The 19,140-nt window shown below is 38.7% G+C and overlaps 2 protein-coding genes across 7 annotated transcripts in view; one reads left to right on the forward strand and one right to left on the reverse strand.

The window, feature by feature from the left end:
- Positions 1–664: 664 nt before the first annotated feature.
- On the reverse strand, positions 665–15,307 carry preb (prolactin regulatory element binding). Of its 3 annotated transcripts, none has more exons than XM_026294040.1 (10): positions 15,104–15,307; positions 8,605–8,796; positions 6,142–6,337; positions 4,290–4,543; positions 3,772–3,852; positions 3,552–3,679; positions 3,298–3,471; positions 2,254–2,326; positions 1,994–2,153; positions 665–1,891 (listed from the first exon to the last, which is right to left on the reverse strand). In XM_026294040.1, the coding sequence occupies exons 2-10, from the start codon at positions 8,737–8,739 to the stop codon at positions 1,797–1,799; spliced, it is 1,296 nt and encodes a 431-aa protein (XP_026149825.1). In that variant the 5' UTR covers positions 8,740–8,796; positions 15,104–15,307; the 3' UTR covers positions 665–1,796. The 3 variants fall into 3 exon arrangements, with proteins under 3 accessions (XP_026149825.1, XP_026149824.1, XP_026149826.1); XM_026294039.1 differs by having other exon boundaries at positions 6,139–6,337; XM_026294041.1 differs by lacking the exon at positions 8,605–8,796 and having other exon boundaries at positions 6,139–6,337.
- adcy3a (adenylate cyclase 3a) overlaps positions 14,040–19,140 on the forward strand; it is a 70,917-nt gene continuing 65,816 nt past the window's right edge. The window contains exon 1 of one of the 4 annotated variants that reach the window (XM_026294036.1): positions 14,040–14,361. The gene's annotated coding sequence lies outside the window, so the exon portion shown is untranslated. Of the gene's footprint in view, positions 14,362–17,357; positions 18,568–19,140 lie in introns of those variants that run through there. The other 3 variants (XM_026294038.1, XM_026294034.1, XM_026294037.1) reach the window with 3 other exon arrangements.

Consider the following 19,140-nt stretch of genomic DNA (forward strand, 5'->3'; position numbering starts at 1 on the left):
CTGGTTTGCATAATACATGGTGCTCCATATTGTAGAGTGTCATCTGACTGTCTAGCTTGTATGGAGTAGGGCAGAGGTCAGAACTTCTTCAGCTGAAGACTATAGAGTTGAAACAGACCCAAGTTTTTTTTATAATTTTTCCATGGTTACATAACTGAGACTGAGACCTTAGGCAAGACCTCCTCACACTTGACCTTGCCTACCTCCAATATCAGAGACACACGAATGAGACACAAACGAAAGACAGTCATGTCGACTCAGATGTCGCCCGGATCATTAAGGTCTGCATCAGATATAACGAGTTTGTCTTCAGTTGAAGTATAATGTTTGTGTTATCTTACATTCTTGTAGCAGCAGCAGTTCTGACCTCATACCAGCTAAACAGTCATGGTACTCTGGTTGTTTTGTTTATACAATTCTGAACAAGAACCAAAATATTTAATATTAACATCCTTGTCCTTTAACTTTACTTAAATAATTTCAATATATTTTTCTTTAAAATTTCAATTCCACTATTGTGTCGCATGTATAAGTTCAAAGTACTTGCAGTTTTAAGATGTAGGGTTATGTGAATGTTAGGTGAGAAAATCTGTGATGGTTCTACTAAGAAATTATCTCAGTACTCTGTTTGGAATGCAATGAATGGTGATTGTTCATTCCTCAATAAACGTGAGCTTGTTCTTTTAATTGAAAATGTCATGTTCAAATCACACATATTGAAGTCATGGACTTAATGAGTTACACAAATCTTTTTGACATTAAAACTTATTGTAAATGGTTCACTAATTATCTCTACCCCCCTTGGTTTGCTTTTTTAAATTATCTTTATGAACCTCATTATCATAATCATGCAGTATTAAGAAACTGTTTTTTGGAGTTTTTTTTTGCATTTCCTTGCTTATTAATGTTTTATTTCTTCTATCATTTGACCAGGTTAGTTACAACAAAAATCACATTTTTTAACATTTGCTGAGCAGCAAATTTGTAGTTAGATTACCTAAAATGAAAAATTACATTACATGTGACAATGCCTTCATATAAGAAGGGAATATCCAACTTTCACTGTGAACTCTAATTTTCATTTGTATTATACAGACTCCCCTGCTTCTTGCCTGTTTATAACAAGCTTTCAAATATTTTTCTTGTGATAATATCAAACGATATTCTTTGTGTTTAGTTAACAACCCTGAATACTGGCACTGTAAATTAAATATGTCAAAACATGCTGCTGTGTGTTTACAATTCCAATGTAATGAGAGCAATTGATATTTCAGCATCTATCTTCACTTTCAACACCACTGTACTAGAAACTGTCTAAAGAACGGTCTAAAGCAAAGAATTGCTATTCCAAATTGTCTAGCTGTAAAGAAAAATAAGATCAGACACATTATGTGCCGATCATTTATATATTTTTATATTTTTCACATTTTATATTTTTTATATGTCAATAAAATGATCCCACACTGTACACATTAATGAGCCCAGCCCAACATGAATACTAATAAAATGATTAAAAATAACTGACAGCGTGCGTCATGGTTTGAATCCTTTGGATTTACAAGTCTGAGAGGAAAACCCTGAGTAAGAACTGAGGGGGTACATCAACAGGGTGCTATAAAGGCTGTATAGTCAGTGCTACTATTGGACTACTACTACAGGCTCAGCTGGGACTGGTGGTGCAGCACTGGGATGTTTGGATGTTGGACTGACACCTGCTGATGTTGAGAGTGGCAGTAAGTTATATGAAGATAGGTCAAAGCTGTATCAACAGTGACCCTTGACAACCCTTGCATGATTTAAATAAATCTTGGAAAGAGGTGCTGCAGTAGGAGGACGATTCCCACCACCATGAGGCCACAGAAGAACAGCACCAGCCAGATAGGAAAGGATCCTAAAGAAAATGCAAACCAGAAGAATGAAAAAACAGATGAGAGGGTCTGGGGTTATGAAACATGGTCTTAGTGTGTTCACTGCAAGATAACACAGGACTTACTTCGGTTGGAGACGGCATGTACTTGACAGCGGCTGTCCACAGCAACACTCAACAAAGCTGTTTCATTATTCCCTTTGATATTTTTGCCTTTCAGCGTGTCAGGCAGGAAGGCCAGGTCTGTCACAACAAGTCCATGGGACTGCTGTACGTAATACAGCTTCTACGTACAAAGCGTAAGATCAAGTTAGAATCAGAAAGCAGTGTTGCTTGGTAGATTTATGCATCTATTTATTTGAGACGTGTATGCACACTGGCATTACCTGGAGGGAGAAAGCAATATAAATAGCTACTGATCCTGTTACAGTGCCAAGGCCAAGAAAAGTTCCAGAGTCACTGTGAAAACATAGATAAAGGAATAAGGAAAAAAGGGTCTATCCTCAAACACCAGAATAACCTTTCCAAACAAAATGAACTATGCTGAAATACCTTGAAAACAACAATGTATATCTGACCACTCTTCCCCTACTTTCCAACTTAAAAAAGACTTTTCTTTTTTACTTGCTTGATCAGGAAAACACTGTACATCAGAAATCCACCTGCCCTTTAAGATTCACACCAATGGTTTTGTACAATACCAGCGTTTATGCACAATAAGCTCAACAAATCACCTGTGCTTACAACTTACTTCAATGACCACCATTTCATGCAAGCAGCACTGTAATAAGTACTGTTTTGGTATCATTTCCAAATTTAGGTACCATGCTGGCATTACCTGTATCAGAAAAGTAAATAGCACCACTTTTTAGTTAAAGTTTTTCAAAACACAGTGCATTATAAATTGCAGTGTATTGATGAAATCAAACTGCAGGTAGAATGGTTACTTGGTTACTAGATCCACTTGACATAATAATGATGATCACATAGAGACCTGACCAATATATAGACAAGTACTGAATAAGTGCAGTCATAGAGGCTACAGCTTAGGAGGTAAAGCAGGCTGCACCATAACTGCAGGTTTAGCTGTTCTTGATCCCGTGGTGTTCAGTCTGCATGCTGAACTGTCCTTGGGCAAGACACTAAACTCTATGTTGCTCCTGACGGCTATTTTATCAGTGTGAGTTGGTCAGTGTTTGTATGGCGCCTTCCGTGTGTCTGTGTGTGAAAATGGCAGAATAGCATGAAAAGCGTAAAAGTGCCAATTTACCATAGGTTTAAGAAACAACACAAACAGCATTTCTTTGGAAGGCACTATGTTCCTTCAATACTTGGTGAGGCACCATCCAATTAGACTGGTCAGAAATTAAACAACACACACACACACAAAAAAAAGAGGATAGCATTTGTTATTTCCCTGTCTAAATTACCTTATAGCCAGACTGGAGATGACCTCAGTGCCACAGGGAGCCGTTAGCATGGGCAAGAAGCTCTTGCCGTCCCACTTGGTGAGGTAGCAAGGAGGAGGTCTTCTGTCTCTTTTATGGGGGATCTGAACTGTGTAAAGCCTCAGAGCCTCTTTTTGGTCCTCTACTTTTCCATACCTGAAACACATGAAAATATGTGTATAATATAGATTATAATATAGGTGAACATCTGGGATATTCTTTCACAGAAGTTGAACCTGCAGGCCATATATCGATAAGTCTTCTCAGCCATTTGGGGCAGGGTTTCATGCCATTTCAGACCCATAGCCAACTGGTTGCCACTCCACACACAGCAGGCAAAGTCCCGGCCAACAGTCACCAGATGCTGCATTAGAGAGCAACATACTGATCATTACTAATGACTTACGATAACTGTCATTATTTAAAGTCTACGTTAAGCCTACATTACTGTTTCACCTTGTTCTCCGGACTTATATCCAAGTCTTCAATCTCTCCTTTATGGGCTTTGAAATCAAACTTCTTCTTCAGGGATGGAAACTGTATAGGAATCAAGTAATCAATGTCAAAACATCAATGTATACGCTCATCAGAGTAGACAACAGAAAACAAATAAGAATATTTAACAGATGTCAGTTTTTAACTTCGTTTTAGGTCATATAACAGAGCATAGAGGATCAAAACTATAGACATACCTATAGATTAAAAAAAATATTGTACTTTTTTTTAAACACTGCATGACTGTGGCAGACAACTATTCTTCAAAAACACTCACCTTATTTTAATCTATATAATCTAAAAATAATCTAATAATGAAAAATGAAACTTTTTTCTAGCTTCTACAATCCAAAAGAAAGCTCACAAGTGTACAGTATATATTGTATAATGAAGGGCTGAGTGGCTGAGAAGCCAAAGCTAGACAGATAACAAGTAGCTCTTGAAGTGAAATGAAGTGAAATAAACCAGACAGTGTTTACCTCCCAGACTCGGATGTGTCCATCTGTGCCTCCTGTCAGCAGAAGGCTCAGGTCAGGACTGAACCTGACCACCTTCTGGAATGGGTCCTGAGGGTTCAGGTCTGACTGCAATTCAGCCAATCCTGTCACAGAGATGTGAGCCGTTTCATCCTTTGTATCTGTCATATCTCCTGAAGCTGCAGCTCCATCTTGCCCACATTTGTCTACTTTCCCAGCTCGTCGCCTCACATTACCATGCGGCACACTGTTCCCACCTGCACATTCAAAGTTTTTACTGGTCAACAAAGCTTGAAGGGGAAACACAGAATTTGTATTTTGGTGTTTGGTCAACAAATACACAGGTTTAGATGTTTCCACATATGAACAAAAACTTACATGATTGTGATAACACTTTTATGTGACTATATGCTTTTTCTTACAATCCTTGTTATCTGTTGCTTGTTAATCTACACCCTATAACCCATAAAAACAAATTGAAAATATGTTTTTTTGACATTTTTGCAAATGTATGTAAAATAACTAATTCAGGAAGCATAGTGGAGCAGTGGCTAGCACTATCACCTCACAGCAAAATGGTTTTGGGTTGGGCCCAAGTTGACCCCCTCCCCCCCGGGGCCTTTCTGTGTTGTTGAGTATATGTGTTTCCATATACTCAACAACTGATATACCAATATACCAACAACTTGTTTTTTATGATATTTTATTTTCTCTTAGATCTATTATATTAGGGGAATTTGTTTTGTACCTGTAAATTGCCACTGAGAGAATTAGTGTAAAGTCTTTGAACTGTCATCTTGGTTAAGATTTAGCATTGTAGGATTAGATCGGGCAAATGACCTTGTTGTTTGTTGATTGTTTTGTTGCTGTCTTGGACACTGCTCATCTACAAAGGAAAATCAACTACCTAAATTTTGTTTCTTCTGGACTACTGTTTTTGGTAGTGGGAAAAGTGAGACTCAGACATGTCTATGCTTTGGTTGCTGTCATGCAAAAGGTGAATTGCCACACTCTCAGGTCACATCAGGTTTTCTTTAAGGACATCTCTGTATTTGTTGCAATCATCCTTCCTTCAGTTCTGACAAGTCTCACTTTTTGAGGGAGCCTAGGATGATGCCGACACCATGCTTTGCTATATGGCCAGAACTAGCCAGGTGATGAGCAGTGCCTGTTGTTCAATGGACATAATAATTGAGGTTCTGTCCAAAGAGTTCAATTTTTATCTGCTCAGACCAATAAATGCCATATGCCTCCAGTTCCACGTGAGCTGAGATATCCCTTTTCCTCTTAAGTGGCTTTTGCCTTGGCCCTTCATAAAGACCTGATTGATGGAGTACTGTCAAGATGAAGATCCTTCTGGAAGTTTTCCCCTTCTCACAGAAGATTTCTGACGTTCTGTTTGAGAGACTGGAGGGGTCACCTCTTCGGCCAAAGCCCATGTTGTCCAGTTACTCAGTTTGCTAACTGTAGGAAGCAGCTTTTCCAAGTTTATAACTCAACACAAGGTCTACAGAGAAGACTGCATGTCTCGGTTTTTGCCCTGATATGTAGTGTGAATTGTGCAACCTTAAAAGTACGCTGTGTGGCTTTCTAAACTATGTCCAATCTATTCTATTTCCCACTATTTGGATCCCTAAAAATAATAAAAGCAAACAGAATGCACTTCACAATGTGAAAAATGGTCTGAATATTTTTTTGAAGGAGAAATTTCAGTTTTTGACTTCTAAAACCAATGTTTTCACTTATCTTGTGGATTGCTGAGAGTAGATTGATGTAAGAAATACAGAAATAAGTAATTTTATCTTCTTTTTTCCCATTGAAATTACATGAGTCATGTAGCAGTCTGTCTCACCACCTTTAGCAGGAGTTTTGCCTTCCTCTTTTAAAGTGAAGTGTCTAACTCTCATCAGACAGCAGGTCCCATCCTGTCCTGCAGCAATCGTGCCATCACCTATAGCCATGTTCACAGTGGCACGTAGGTCAGTATCATGAGAGTGAAGGAGACTGGCACTGTACTGCTGTTCTCCAACTAGCTGTAGATCCAAGAAGTGCTGCAACACATAACACATGCTCTTTATTAACATGCTCAGACGTCCTGCATATACCCTCAGACTAAACACGTTCTAGTGTTGTAATATTACTACCTTTAAGTATTTCTTAGTAAAACACATGCTGTATATAATAGTGTTATTGACAGGTCACAATAGACTAAAGATAATAAATAAAAAAACACCTTGCAAGAAAACAATGAAATACAGATGTACACAGTTAAATACAGAAAATCAACCAAATACACACACACATAATGGTGACATGATGCTTTCACGTTGGTTGCCCAGTTCTCTTTATACACTATATGTAGTGCTCTGTGTTCTTGCCAAACAATTCTACCTCATCAGAAGTTGGATGGTACCATGTGGAGGGTGACGGTGGAGTGGGAAAGTGAATTTGCATCTTCCAGCTTCTGACTGACTGATCCAAGTAATCAGCAGTTGGTAGGGCTGAGATAGTTGGAAAACAAGCAGGACAGTGGCACGAGGAAAATTGATTGCCCATCACTGTTCTAATTCCAACTTCCAGCAAATCAACAACTCTTGATTGTGAGTCCTGTAAAATCTCTTTCTATGGAGAATGGCTCCCATCAGCTGATGCTGCTTGTGAATAACACACTGACACAGTTTGATTTTTTTTTTTTTAAGTCAAGTTCATTCTAAACCATACCTCCATTCTCATTTCATTAATTGGACTCCAAGACTGCTAACACCTGAAGCCAAGTGGTGCAATCACTTTTCCACCATCACTTTGTATTTTTAACCCTTAGGGGTTGACGAACTCGCCGGCACATTTTGTGGCATCTTCTCCTGATGACGCGGAAACAAACTTAAATTACTCTGTCAGTTTTGATTGTACACATAAGAGCAATTGATCATTCAAATCTGTAAAGGGTCTACTTTTATTTGTATACACTCATAATAACAAAACACTGTGCTTTTGTAAAATAAAGAAAGCAGACAGGGTGCGCTCTGTCTTCTCTGTCACCTGTCTTCACAGACACTTAAATAAAGCCTGAATCTCAGCCAATACTTGCCTCAAAGACATGAGAAATATATGCATAGAAAGCTTGAAATGTCTTCTTTTAAATGAAACAATTCAAGTTGAAAACAAATAATCTCTTTTTATGTAATGCGTATGAAAGTAAGAAGTGGTACAGTTTCTCCTGTCTCACCTAATTATAGCTAATGTGATGCCGCCTCGCAACTGAGCGCACTGTTCATATGGAAATAATGCATCTGCATTGCATTGCGGTAATTCTCTCTCAGCCACATTTCTGACTGAAAGGCTCATCATGTGGGTCTTTGTCTTCTCAGGTATATCACATTCATGTGCCTTCTTGCATATGCCCTTTCTACAAAAAAAGGGCCTTTTTTAAAATTTAAATCAGTGTATTGTTTTCTGTGAATGAGTGGACAGGATGATTTTCACATCATTTTGAAACAAACACTCTAGGCTACAAGATGCAGTCTTGTGAACCAGTGTCCTATATGTGTTTTATGGCCTTATTTCAGTGACTTAAAAATGTTAGTTTTTCACTAACCATGCATAAACGCTGTTTTCACAAAAACGCAATCATGTATAAAAGATGCTGCTCATATATTATTGTAGCTCAGTTTGTGCTGATTAAATTGTTATCAGACTTTAGCCATTATTATGTTTAAAAACAACTGAAAAAAGCACAAATGTCAGGGCATGTCATAACTTGTCCAGGGCCTCAAAACACCCTTAGACCCCACTGGGTTAATGGGCGTATTGAATAAACACATAAAAAGTAATGACTGTTTGTGTGTATGAGCTTACATATATTGTGGTTGTTGATATTTGTGACTTTGGTGAAGATCAGATCAAATTTCATGACCAATTTAAGAAGAAAAACAAGGAAATTGCAAACAGTGGCATTACTTTTTCTTGCAACTCTTAATACAGAACTTGAAACTACATGCAAAAAACACACGAGATACAATACAACAAAACACCACTAAAACCAGATATTGTAATCAAATAGATAACACAAAATCCGAAGAAATACAGATGCTGCGAGAAAACACATGCAAAGCAACCAAATACAAACAACACAAACAAAAACATGAAATGCTATGCAGGCACATGAAACACATATAACATATGTACAAACATATATGTCCATATGTTTTTCCATTTATGTGCAGTTGTTTTCTTGAGTTGCAGAAATTTAAAAGCCACAGTAGTATAGGATTAATCCATCTGCTTATAATCACCAGAATGCTTCATCCTAAGTACTTACCACAGCATTCTTTATGCCTGTCTTGGAGGCCCCTCCTCCTCCTGCTGTGATCACAAGCCCTGATTTAGAGTCCACTTTAATGGCATATAAGGGAAAAGGAGCCCTGTATAGATCTGGGACCCTCCTCTTCCCCATTGTTGTTGTGTTCACTCAGTCAGCCTCACTTCATAAAACTGCTGTATTCAACCACACCTGCGGAAAAGAGCATATCAGTTTACCTGTGACTTCCTATGTTCTTCATCATACAGTTAGTCTGCTTCTCCCCTCAATCAGCTACAGTACATGAAGTATATACAGTATGTTCTTGCAGTCACCTGAGCAAGTTCAAATACATTACCATCCAGCTGGGTTGGCAACACCACTCAAGGTGGATTTAGACTGGGTGCAGTCTCAGCAGACACTGCCTTACCAACAACTGTAACTTGTGACTCTTGTCATTTCAATTTACTCGACATACCAATGACATGAATGCAATAAACACAAAACCTACTCCAACCAACTGTCTAGTCATTATTAGTCCATCAAATCTTTGCTAAAGAAAGCAGGATGTTACCTGTGCAAAGAAATCAATGACAATGAGTACTACTAATACTGTTTTGGGACTACAGTGCTGTATGTCCAAAACTGTGACAACATAATAGTGTGGGCAGGGTTTGAAATATGTTTAAATTAAAGGGGGAAAAAAAAAACAGTCACAAAGCTGAAAAAAATACTTGGTGTTAAGTTGGAATACACAATTAACAATTGACTTGTCAATGCTCTCTGGTGGAGAGATTTAACAGTCACAAACAAACATATTTTTTAAGCTAAAATCATATTACATCTGCCAAGCTTTACCCTCCAGTATTTCAAGGAGCACTAAAGGGAGGTGTGTATTTGTTTGGCTGCTGAATTCAGATATCAACATTCTCCAGTATCACTGACTACTCCTTTAATAAGATATTTGTAAACATATTAAAACAGTGCTGATATTATTTGTACAACGTCTATATGAGCAAACTTCAAACCAGGAAAAGTTGCCACATAACTCGCCATATTTGATGTGCACCGGATTTTGGAATTCTGAGACCAAAAAGCCCCATGAGTTGATCTTAATAGCATCACAACATCAATTAACCACAAGCTCTCAATGCATGATGGGAAGCAACAATTCTCACTTGATGTAAGAGCTGATTGGTTTAGATGCAACAGGAAACTTTACAGAAACTTAAATTAAAAGATTGTCATTCCATTAGTCTCTTTTTGCACTATTAATATTTACTCCATAAATGTTGCAACTTTAATAAGTCAGCAAGACTAACTACAGTCAGGTTATATTACTAACCGCAGACAACTGGTGAGAGTTCTACTTTGCAATATAAATACAGTATTATTGATTTAATTCTGGCCCTATGGTGGACTGGTTACCTGTCCAGGGTGTAGCCCTGCTTTTCACCCAAAGAGCTGGGATAGGCTCCAGCAGATCTGGAATAAGCAGGTAAATTGATATACTTTTCCTATGTATTTTGACTCTGGATTGATATTTTGAACTTGTTTATGTAGTTTCATGTCACATCAAGTCTGATTTGTTAATATAAAGCTGAAAACTGTTAGGATGCTGCTGTAACCAACTGAAATGTTCATGTAAAATAATTAAACTTTTGAACACCAAAGTTTGAGGTGAAAAGTTTGCTTTGATAATATTTCATTAAATTTGGGATCGGAGCAAACGGATGTGTTTCTATGACTTGCTGTACAGACGGTGTACGTAGTATTCAAAGGTATACAGTGGTGTGAAAAAGTGTTGGCCCCCTTCCTGATTTCTTATTTTTTTGCATGTTTGTCACACTTTAATGTTTCAGATCATCAATCAAATTTAAATATTAGTCAAAGATAACACAAGTAAACACATCATGCAGTTTTTAAATGAAAGGTTTTATTATTAAGGGAAAACAAAATCCAAAACTACATGGCCCCGTGTGAAAAAGTGTTTGCCCCCTAAACCTAATAACTGGTTGGGCCACCTTTAGCAGCAACAACTGCAATCAAGCGTTTGCGATAACTTGCAATGAGTCTGTTACAGCGCTGTGGAGGAATTTTATTTATTATCATTATTATTATTATTATAGTCGAATTATTATTTATTTTTTGTAGAATAATTGTTGTAATTCAGCCACATTGGAGGATTTTCGAGCATGAACCTCCTTTTTAAGGTCATGCCACAGCATCTCAAACGGATTCAGGTCAGGACTTTGACTAGGCCACTCCAATGTCTTCATTTTGTTTTTCTTCAGCCATTCAGAGGTGGACTTGCTGGTGTGTTTTGGATCATTGTCCTGCTGCAGAACCCAAGTTCGCTTCAGCTTGAGGTCACGAACAGATGGACCGACATTCTCCTTCAGGATTTTTTGTATTGGTAGACAGCAGAATTCATGGTTCTATTTATCACAGCAAGTCTTCCAGGTCCTGAAACAGCAAAACAGCCTCAGACCATCACACTACCACCACCATATTTTACTGTTGGTATGATGTTCTTTTTCTGAAATGCGGTGTTACTTTTACGCCAGACGTAATGGGACACACACCTTCCAAAAAGTTCAACTTTTGTCTTCAGTCCACAGAGTATTTTCCCAGTCTTGGGGATCATCAAGATGTTTTCTGGCAAAACTGAGACGAGCCTTTATGTTCTTTTTGCTCAGCAGCGGTTTTCGTCTTGGAACTCTGTCATGCAGACCATTTTTGCCCAGTCTTTTTCTTATGGTGGAGTCATGAATAGTTACCTTAACCTTCAGGGGTCGACGAAACAAAAAGTGTTTTAGAAAATTTAAAATCAATGTATTGTTTTCTGTGAATGAGTGAACAAGATGACTTTCACATCATTTGGAAGCAAACACTTTACACTACACCATCCAGTTCTCCAAAGTCTTGTGAACCAATGACCATTTTTGCCCAGTCTTTTTCTTATGGTGGAGTCATGAACAGTGACCTTAACTGAGGCAAGTGAGGCCTGCAGTTCTTTGGATGTTGTTGTGGGGTCTTTTGTGACCTCTTGGATGAGTCGTCGCTGACCTCTTGGGATCATTTTTGGTCAGCTGGCCAGTCCTGGAAAGGTTCTCCACTGTTCCATGTTTTCGCCATTTGTAGATAATGGCTTTCACTGTGGTTCGCTACAGTCCCAAAGCTTTAGAAATGGCTTTATAACTTTTTCCAGACTGATAGATCTCAGTTACTTTCTTTCTCATTTGTTTTTGAATTTCTTTGGATCTCGGCATGATGTCTAGCTTTTGAGGATCTTTTGGTCTACTTCACTTTGTCAGGCAGGTCCTATTTAAGTGATTTCTTGATTGCGAACAAGTGTGGTAGTAATCAGGCCTGGGTGTGGCTAGAGGAATTGAACTCAGGTGTGACAAACCAGTTAAGTTATGCTTTAACAGGGGGGGCCAAACACTTTTTCACACGGGCCATGTAGCTTTGGATTTTGTTTTCTCTTAATAATAAAAACCTTCATTTAAAAACTGCATGATGTGTTTACTTGTGTTATCTTTGACTAATATGTAAATTTGTTTGATTATCTGAAATGTTAGTGTGACAAACATGCAAAAAAAATAAGAAATCAGGAAGGGGGCCAACATCATTTCACACCACTGTATTCCTATAGGAGTTGATGATTGAGTTCTTGAATGTTACTCTATACAAAGTTTGTATTCAGTGATATGTTTGGTTATCAATTTCGTGTGACATCCAGGCAGTGCCTCAAGGGATGCGAATACAGTTAGCCTTCCAATGCAACAAGCATAATACGCTGTTGACTTAATAAAAATAAATTCATTATAGCATGTCTTATTCATAGTTATTGATTTTCAGCACATCAGCAACAATACAAATGCCACTTTTCCATTACACAGTTTTAGCACTACTGGGTTCTACTCAACTCGACCCGGTTTTGGTAATTTTCCATTACAATTGAGCACCACCTCAACATGAAACAGGTGTGACCTCCTTAATACATAACACAAACACACATACGCACATCCTCGTAGGACCACAGTGTTGTTTTGCGAGTAGCATTAGCTATTTGCCTCGTGGTTGGACGCCACACTCATGACTCTTCTAGTGATGTCACTCCCTGTTCAATCAGTGGCCCGCAGTCTGCTGACATCACACACATTTTAGTATCAGCTCGACTCTAGGGCTGCCACAAACGATTATTTTGATAATCGACTAGTCACCGATTATTTTTGCAATTAGTCGATTAACTGGATCACACGTAAATTGCAACTTGTCGCACCAGCATGCACCTGCTCTTATATAACCATCATTAGCTTCCAGCTTGAAGTTTTTAAGGTATGTGCTAACTAAAAATAAAGACAATTAAGATGATACTTCATTTTTAATTTTTTAATTTGAATTTTTTTAACTTTTAATGAACTTTGCAGCTTGTAGTAGCATTTCTGACATTTTTGAATGTGCAAAATGAAGGCACATCTCTGGCCTTTGACATTTTTAGCTATAAATGTTTAGTGCATTGTAAAATGGAACCAAAAACTATACACTATATATAGTTGTACAATAAATACACTAGGGGTGTGGGAGTGGCCCTGGGAGATAACACTGGGGGCGTGTCAGACATTAGCGTCATCACATTTCGGGAATCAAACATGAGATCGCTGTTATAACGTCACAGCAAACACATAACGTGTGCTAAAACTAATGAAACCGTTAATGTTAACGTTTACAGCTATAAGTAGCACAGTGTTGACATTAATGTTTGCAGCTAATTAAATTAGCTTACCGAGACGACTGTCCCTCTTCGTCAGAAAAGGAATCAGCCACAACGTGCTTCCTTTTCAGATGCTCGTGCATCGCTATCGTACTGCCATGGAAGGCAAGTTCTGCCTTGCAGATTTTGCATTGCACCTTCTTCTCTTTTATTTTAGTGAAATGCTCCCAAACTTTCGAGCTCTGTTGCCGGCTAGCCATGATACTGTTTAACTTTTCCGGTGACATCACGGCTGACCCCGATTATCACTACTGCGCAGGTGCGTCAAGGACAGAAAAGCAGACAAGACAGCGGAGGGTACAGCAGCGGTTTTGAGAGAAAAACAAAGCTTCAAAAAATACACGATGACGTCGATTATTAAATTAGTCACCGATGATTTTGACTGTCGACGTAATCGTGACTATTCGACTAATCTTGGCAGCCCTACTCAGCTCACTTGGAACCTCTTCTAAGGAGGAAATAAAAAAATACCTGCTATGCCCTAATAGAATACCCAAAAAACTTAGTCAAGTCGAGTTGATTAGAGCCGAGTAGTCAGTAGTAGTAGTGGAAAAGCCCCATAAGTATAGCATGGGAATGGTGAGACGTTAAGGGAATTTGCTGAAAGTAAAAACAGAAAAAAAAAAGAAATGTACGTCATCAGTTACTCCACCCCTCATGAACTGGGATGCTCACAACCTCACTGAAGCATGGCACAAATTGAAGCTACATGTGGAACTGATGTTTTTGTGACCACTCAAGAGAAACACTGAAAACGCAGCTATCTTTTTCTTTGGGTCATGCGTTGTATTTGATAAACTCATATGTTATTAATTCTGTTTCTGTACCGGAGAGTTTCTCTCCCTCTGCGTGAGAGACAACAAATCCCTTATGAGCAAGCACTTGACGACAGTGGAGAGAAAAAACTCCCTTTAATGGAAGAAACGCCCAGCAACACCAGGCTCGGTTTGGGCGGCCACCTGTCTCGACCGGTTCAGATAAAATATCTAAGTTGCACAGTAAGTTCAAAATTTGATGATAATGATATGATATGATATATTGATTACAATGTCATGTGACGTCCAGGCAGTGCCTCATGGGATGCGGATACAGTTAGCCTTCCGATGTCCAGAACAGTAGGTGGCGGTAATGGACCTTTCAAGCTGGTTGCCAAACGCCATAAAACACAAAGAAGAAGCAGACTTTCGATGCTGCAATGAGTATAACACGCTGTTGACTTAATAAAAATAAATACAGTATAGCACACCATGATCGCAGTTATTAATTTTCAGCACTACCGCAACAATACAAAGTAAAACAGTGTAGGCTATTGGAAAGGTCCTAAACTGATCCATGCTGTCACCTCCTGCTCTAGTCCGCTTTCAAGACGAAGCGCCGCTCATCTTGAACGAGTTCAATGTGCAGCTAATTGTGATGTGATACCACCACTCAGCATGTTTCGTGGAACAAACAAATCTGATTTTGATTTTCTGACTTGCTTTTCAAAGTAGGTTAAATTCAACAGAAATTAATCGACTGGTTGATGGCTGCCTTCGTTTTTGTTAAATGTCACTACAGTGAATGCAACAAAATGCAAAAGCGGTAAAGACATTGTTTGTGTGAAATAACTGTCACCAGCTAACCGAAAATGGACTCACCACCTACATGGACTACACTTGGCGCTGACTGTGTCTAATGTCCCACTGATATGTCAATATCGTTTAATGTTAGCTAGCTACAGTTAGCACTTCAGTCCCTTACCTCGCTGATGTAGTTAAAAGTCTCCTGCCTGCGCAGTTATTCTCGTTGGTCTTGGGTTGTTATTTTATCCAAGCGGTAAATGCTATCTCAAGTGATGTCATAATGAGTTGTTAAAGACAGACGTTTATGATGAGGAGGAAGACTTAAAGAGATAGCAGCTAAAAAAAGAGCTCGTCAGCCATTTCCTTATCACACGTCAGCAGCGTAACAGTACGGTAGCGTTCGTTGTGGTATGACGTAACCACTTTCTTCCTGGGATAACGTTTGGCAAAAACGTGGATTTTTTAGGACGGAAAAGTGAGGGAAATATTTCTGTGAGCTATCATAAGCTATGAGCGTATGATGATAATTATTGTAATTAACAGTCATTTATTATAGGCATTAATCGAGGCGTTGGGACAAAGATGAAATGTTTACTTTTAACTGCAGAGGTTACAAGAGCATACTACACAAGCCTATCTAACAGTATAATTTACGATACGAAATATAAAATACTTATTAAATATGTTGCATGTTGTCGAAACTCAGCAGGGGCCTTTTTGTGTGGAATTTGCATGTTCTCTCTGTGCTTGTGTGGGTTTTCTCCAGGCATCTTCCACAGTCCAAAAACATGTATGTCAGATTGATTGGTGACTCTAAATTTCTCATATGAGTGAGTGGACTGGTGACCTGTCTAGGGTGTACCCCTGCCTTTTATCTAAAGAAAGGTGGGATAGGCTCCAGCAGATCCCCATAACCCTAAATAGGAATAAGTGGGCATAGATAATGAATGGATTTTCAAACCAAGTTGGCATCAAATTAATGACTCTGGTCTGACTTGAAAAAACTGACATAATAACACATATCAATAATATTTTCCTTCTCTTTCGGCTGCTAGGGGTCACCCCAGCAAATCGATTGGACCACATGACTGATTTGGCAAACGTTCTACACCAGATGCCCTTCCTGACACAACCCCCTGTGCAGCCTTAGTGGCTGAGTCTAACAGCTCCTCTTCTTCCAAGGCAGTCTCCATCCAAGTACTCAGAAGTTAAACAGGCCCAGCCCTGTGTTAACTTCTGAGATTTGACAAAATCGGGCATTCGCATAGCAGCATGGCCTGTTAGGGCTTATCAATACATGAGAGAGGAAAAATTATTAGGCCATTTAGCATTTCTGTCCTTGAATACAAAACTGTTCAATCTGTCTAATGACCCATAATCCAACACACGATCTGTCTCCACCATTGTTTGTCCTGGCTGCTCAGGTTGGAGCATAAATTTTATTAATTATAGTACAGGCTGTTCTCTATGGTATCCATTCCCACAGAGTAACATCATTAGGGGAATCCTGAGGTAAATTAATTACAGATGATTCAGTTACAATCCTGTTAATTCTCCGTGGGCCACAGAGGTTTATTCAACATGACCACAGACTGAAGGTGACATGTTTCTATCATGTGATTCTATCAGTCGCTTAATCCTCAAGCACATACTGTAATTAGGCATGTGTATGTCTGTGTCGTTTTTGCAATGTGACCTAAACAGTTCAGGTTACTGTATCTGGGAGATGATGTTGATTAAATGTTTGTGGTCGATAAGCAACAATCTGCATAATGATCAGAGGTTCGCAGCAGGGTTTCAGTGGAAAAATCAGTGCAGACTGACTGGCAGTGTCACTGGTGTCATTTAAAGGAGCCAGGGTAACACAGGTTCTGTGCAGACACATGAACCCAATAATTTTTTTGGTTTTCTTTTAAACACTGGCTTCATTTTATTTTTGCTCATATTAGTGATTCTAGAAAGTAGGTTGTATTTTCTACAGGTTAAAGCAAGATTCAGTTATGTGTTTTTGATGATTGTCGGTTGTCAATTTCTGTGACACGTGACTTCTTTTGTAGGAGAAAGATGCAACCATGACAAGGGATGTAAAGCTCACTGAATGGTGTGATAATTAGAAAAAAAGATGTGAAGACCCAACCTTCAGAGTTATCAGGTCTCAACACAACTGAACTTCTCTGGGAGTGTATGTATTGGTCAGAGTGGTACGTTGGACAGTGATGTGATCCACATGAGAGAATTTGTTTATAAAAAATGCTGCTCATCCATTGAAGCACAGAAGCAATTCTGTAGGCTTGTGGTGGAATTGCAGTTCGTCTATGTTGGGATTTTACTTTCTTTTCTTTCATGTTTGAGTTCAAGTGAAGAAACAAGTTAATTGAAACAAATTCAAAAAGGCAAATCAAAATTCAAAAATTCATCACTTATTCAAACAGTAAATTTCAGAGGTTTGTCTGGGTTTGAACCTGCCGGCTGACCAGGTTTCTGCATATTTTCCTTTCTGGTTTTCCCCAGGTACTCCAGCTTTCTCCCACAGTCGACATGCAGTGTGGGGTTAGGCTTTCTGCTCAGATCCATAGAATGTAGCCTCATCTACTCACAAATTGCTTTTTGTTCTGATCCTCATCTTTATCAGGGTGGAGGGAAAGAGGTGGTGATGGTGTAAAGTGCTGGAAGTAGTGTGGGGTGGAATGTGAACATGGCACTGTAAAGTTAGACAGCAAATGCTAGTGTAAATGAGGAAGCTTTTTTTGATGTTTACCTTTAATATAAAAGCATGATAGATCGCAGTAATAGAAGTCAAAATCTTTTTATGACTGAGTTTTATAAAACATGAAATTCTTAATTGCTATTTGCTGAACTAGTTTCAGACCTTGAACTTCATAGTTTCCACTCAAGCAACAGTTGTTTTGCGCACAATACAAATCATCTCAAGGCACTTTACAAAAACTAAAACAAAAAGTGTGGTAAGTCTAGAAAGACGTCCTTGAGAAAAGTTTTCTTTTACACTTCCACCTTCACAAATGAACTTTCATGCACCACTGTGCTCAAATTTACAGTGGCATAGGGTAAACCCAAAAGCAATGTGAATTATATTTCCAACACATAAATTTTCATAGGTTGACTTACGTGTGGCAAATGGAACATAACTCACTAAACAATGTATAAGAGTAATATTTTATACACACATGGGCTCTGCCACAGGAAATACACAAGTTAAGCAAGTGTGACAGTAAAGATCATTTCAAGGCGTTAACATCCCAACTATAACCTACAGTATCTATCTCGCTATATTATGTGATGTGTGTATTTAAATTTATTTTTTATGTATCCCTTTACTCACCTGTTTCTTAACGAATAATGAAAAGGTTTAATTTTTATTAATTTATTTTGAAAGTAGCCGGAAATGTTGTTTATATTGCGTGCAAATTGACGGTGAAACGATTCCGTGTCTTCTGCGGAAAACACACAAGACCAAAAAAGACTGGCGCGGGGGTTTGTGTAACCGTCGAGGCCACTTTTTGAGCGATATGTTTAATCACCTCTAGGCTTAAGGGCAATATATGTAGACTGCTGTGTTTAAGGCGTGCTGATAACACCCACGTCTTTAAAGCTCGCACCCGGAGAAGACTGTCTTTACACACGGTAAGCGGATGCATCAGCATAGATTGTGTCCATGTTAACCATGTTTTCAGAGCATCTGGATAGAGGATGGTTAAAATATCTAATGTTCCGGTAACGTTATAGCACGTGAATGGAAATTAGACGACCGGCGTTGTTACTGGACAGTAGAGAGCCAAAATGAAAAAATGAATTATAACGTTACATAGTTAATCTTAGAGACGCTAACGTAGCCATTTACACAGATTTGTTGGATGACTACCGCTAAGTGGCGGGCATATGTTCTCTGCATCACCTGAGACCAGTCTCTGTACTACAGCAGCATAGCGTAATAAAAGTATTATCACCATCTGTGTTTTGTACTGAGCGCAACATGTTGGTAGGCCTAGAGCTGAGAGCCTGACCCCTGTATTGAGAGACCCTGACTCCAACAATCTGCCTATTTATAGTTGCCAAAGGGCAAACTCGTACAAATTCGTACAAGCTTAGGAGTCATTTTCCATTTGGCATACATACAACAGACTGACTTTAAATGTTTGGCATGAAACCTTTAAAACCATTAAATAGCTGGATTTTGGGTGCAGGAAGTAGTGACTG

Source organism: Mastacembelus armatus, chromosome 16 (genome assembly GCF_900324485.2).
Source record: "Mastacembelus armatus chromosome 16, fMasArm1.2, whole genome shotgun sequence".
Taxonomy (NCBI): domain Eukaryota; kingdom Metazoa; phylum Chordata; class Actinopteri; order Synbranchiformes; family Mastacembelidae; genus Mastacembelus; species Mastacembelus armatus.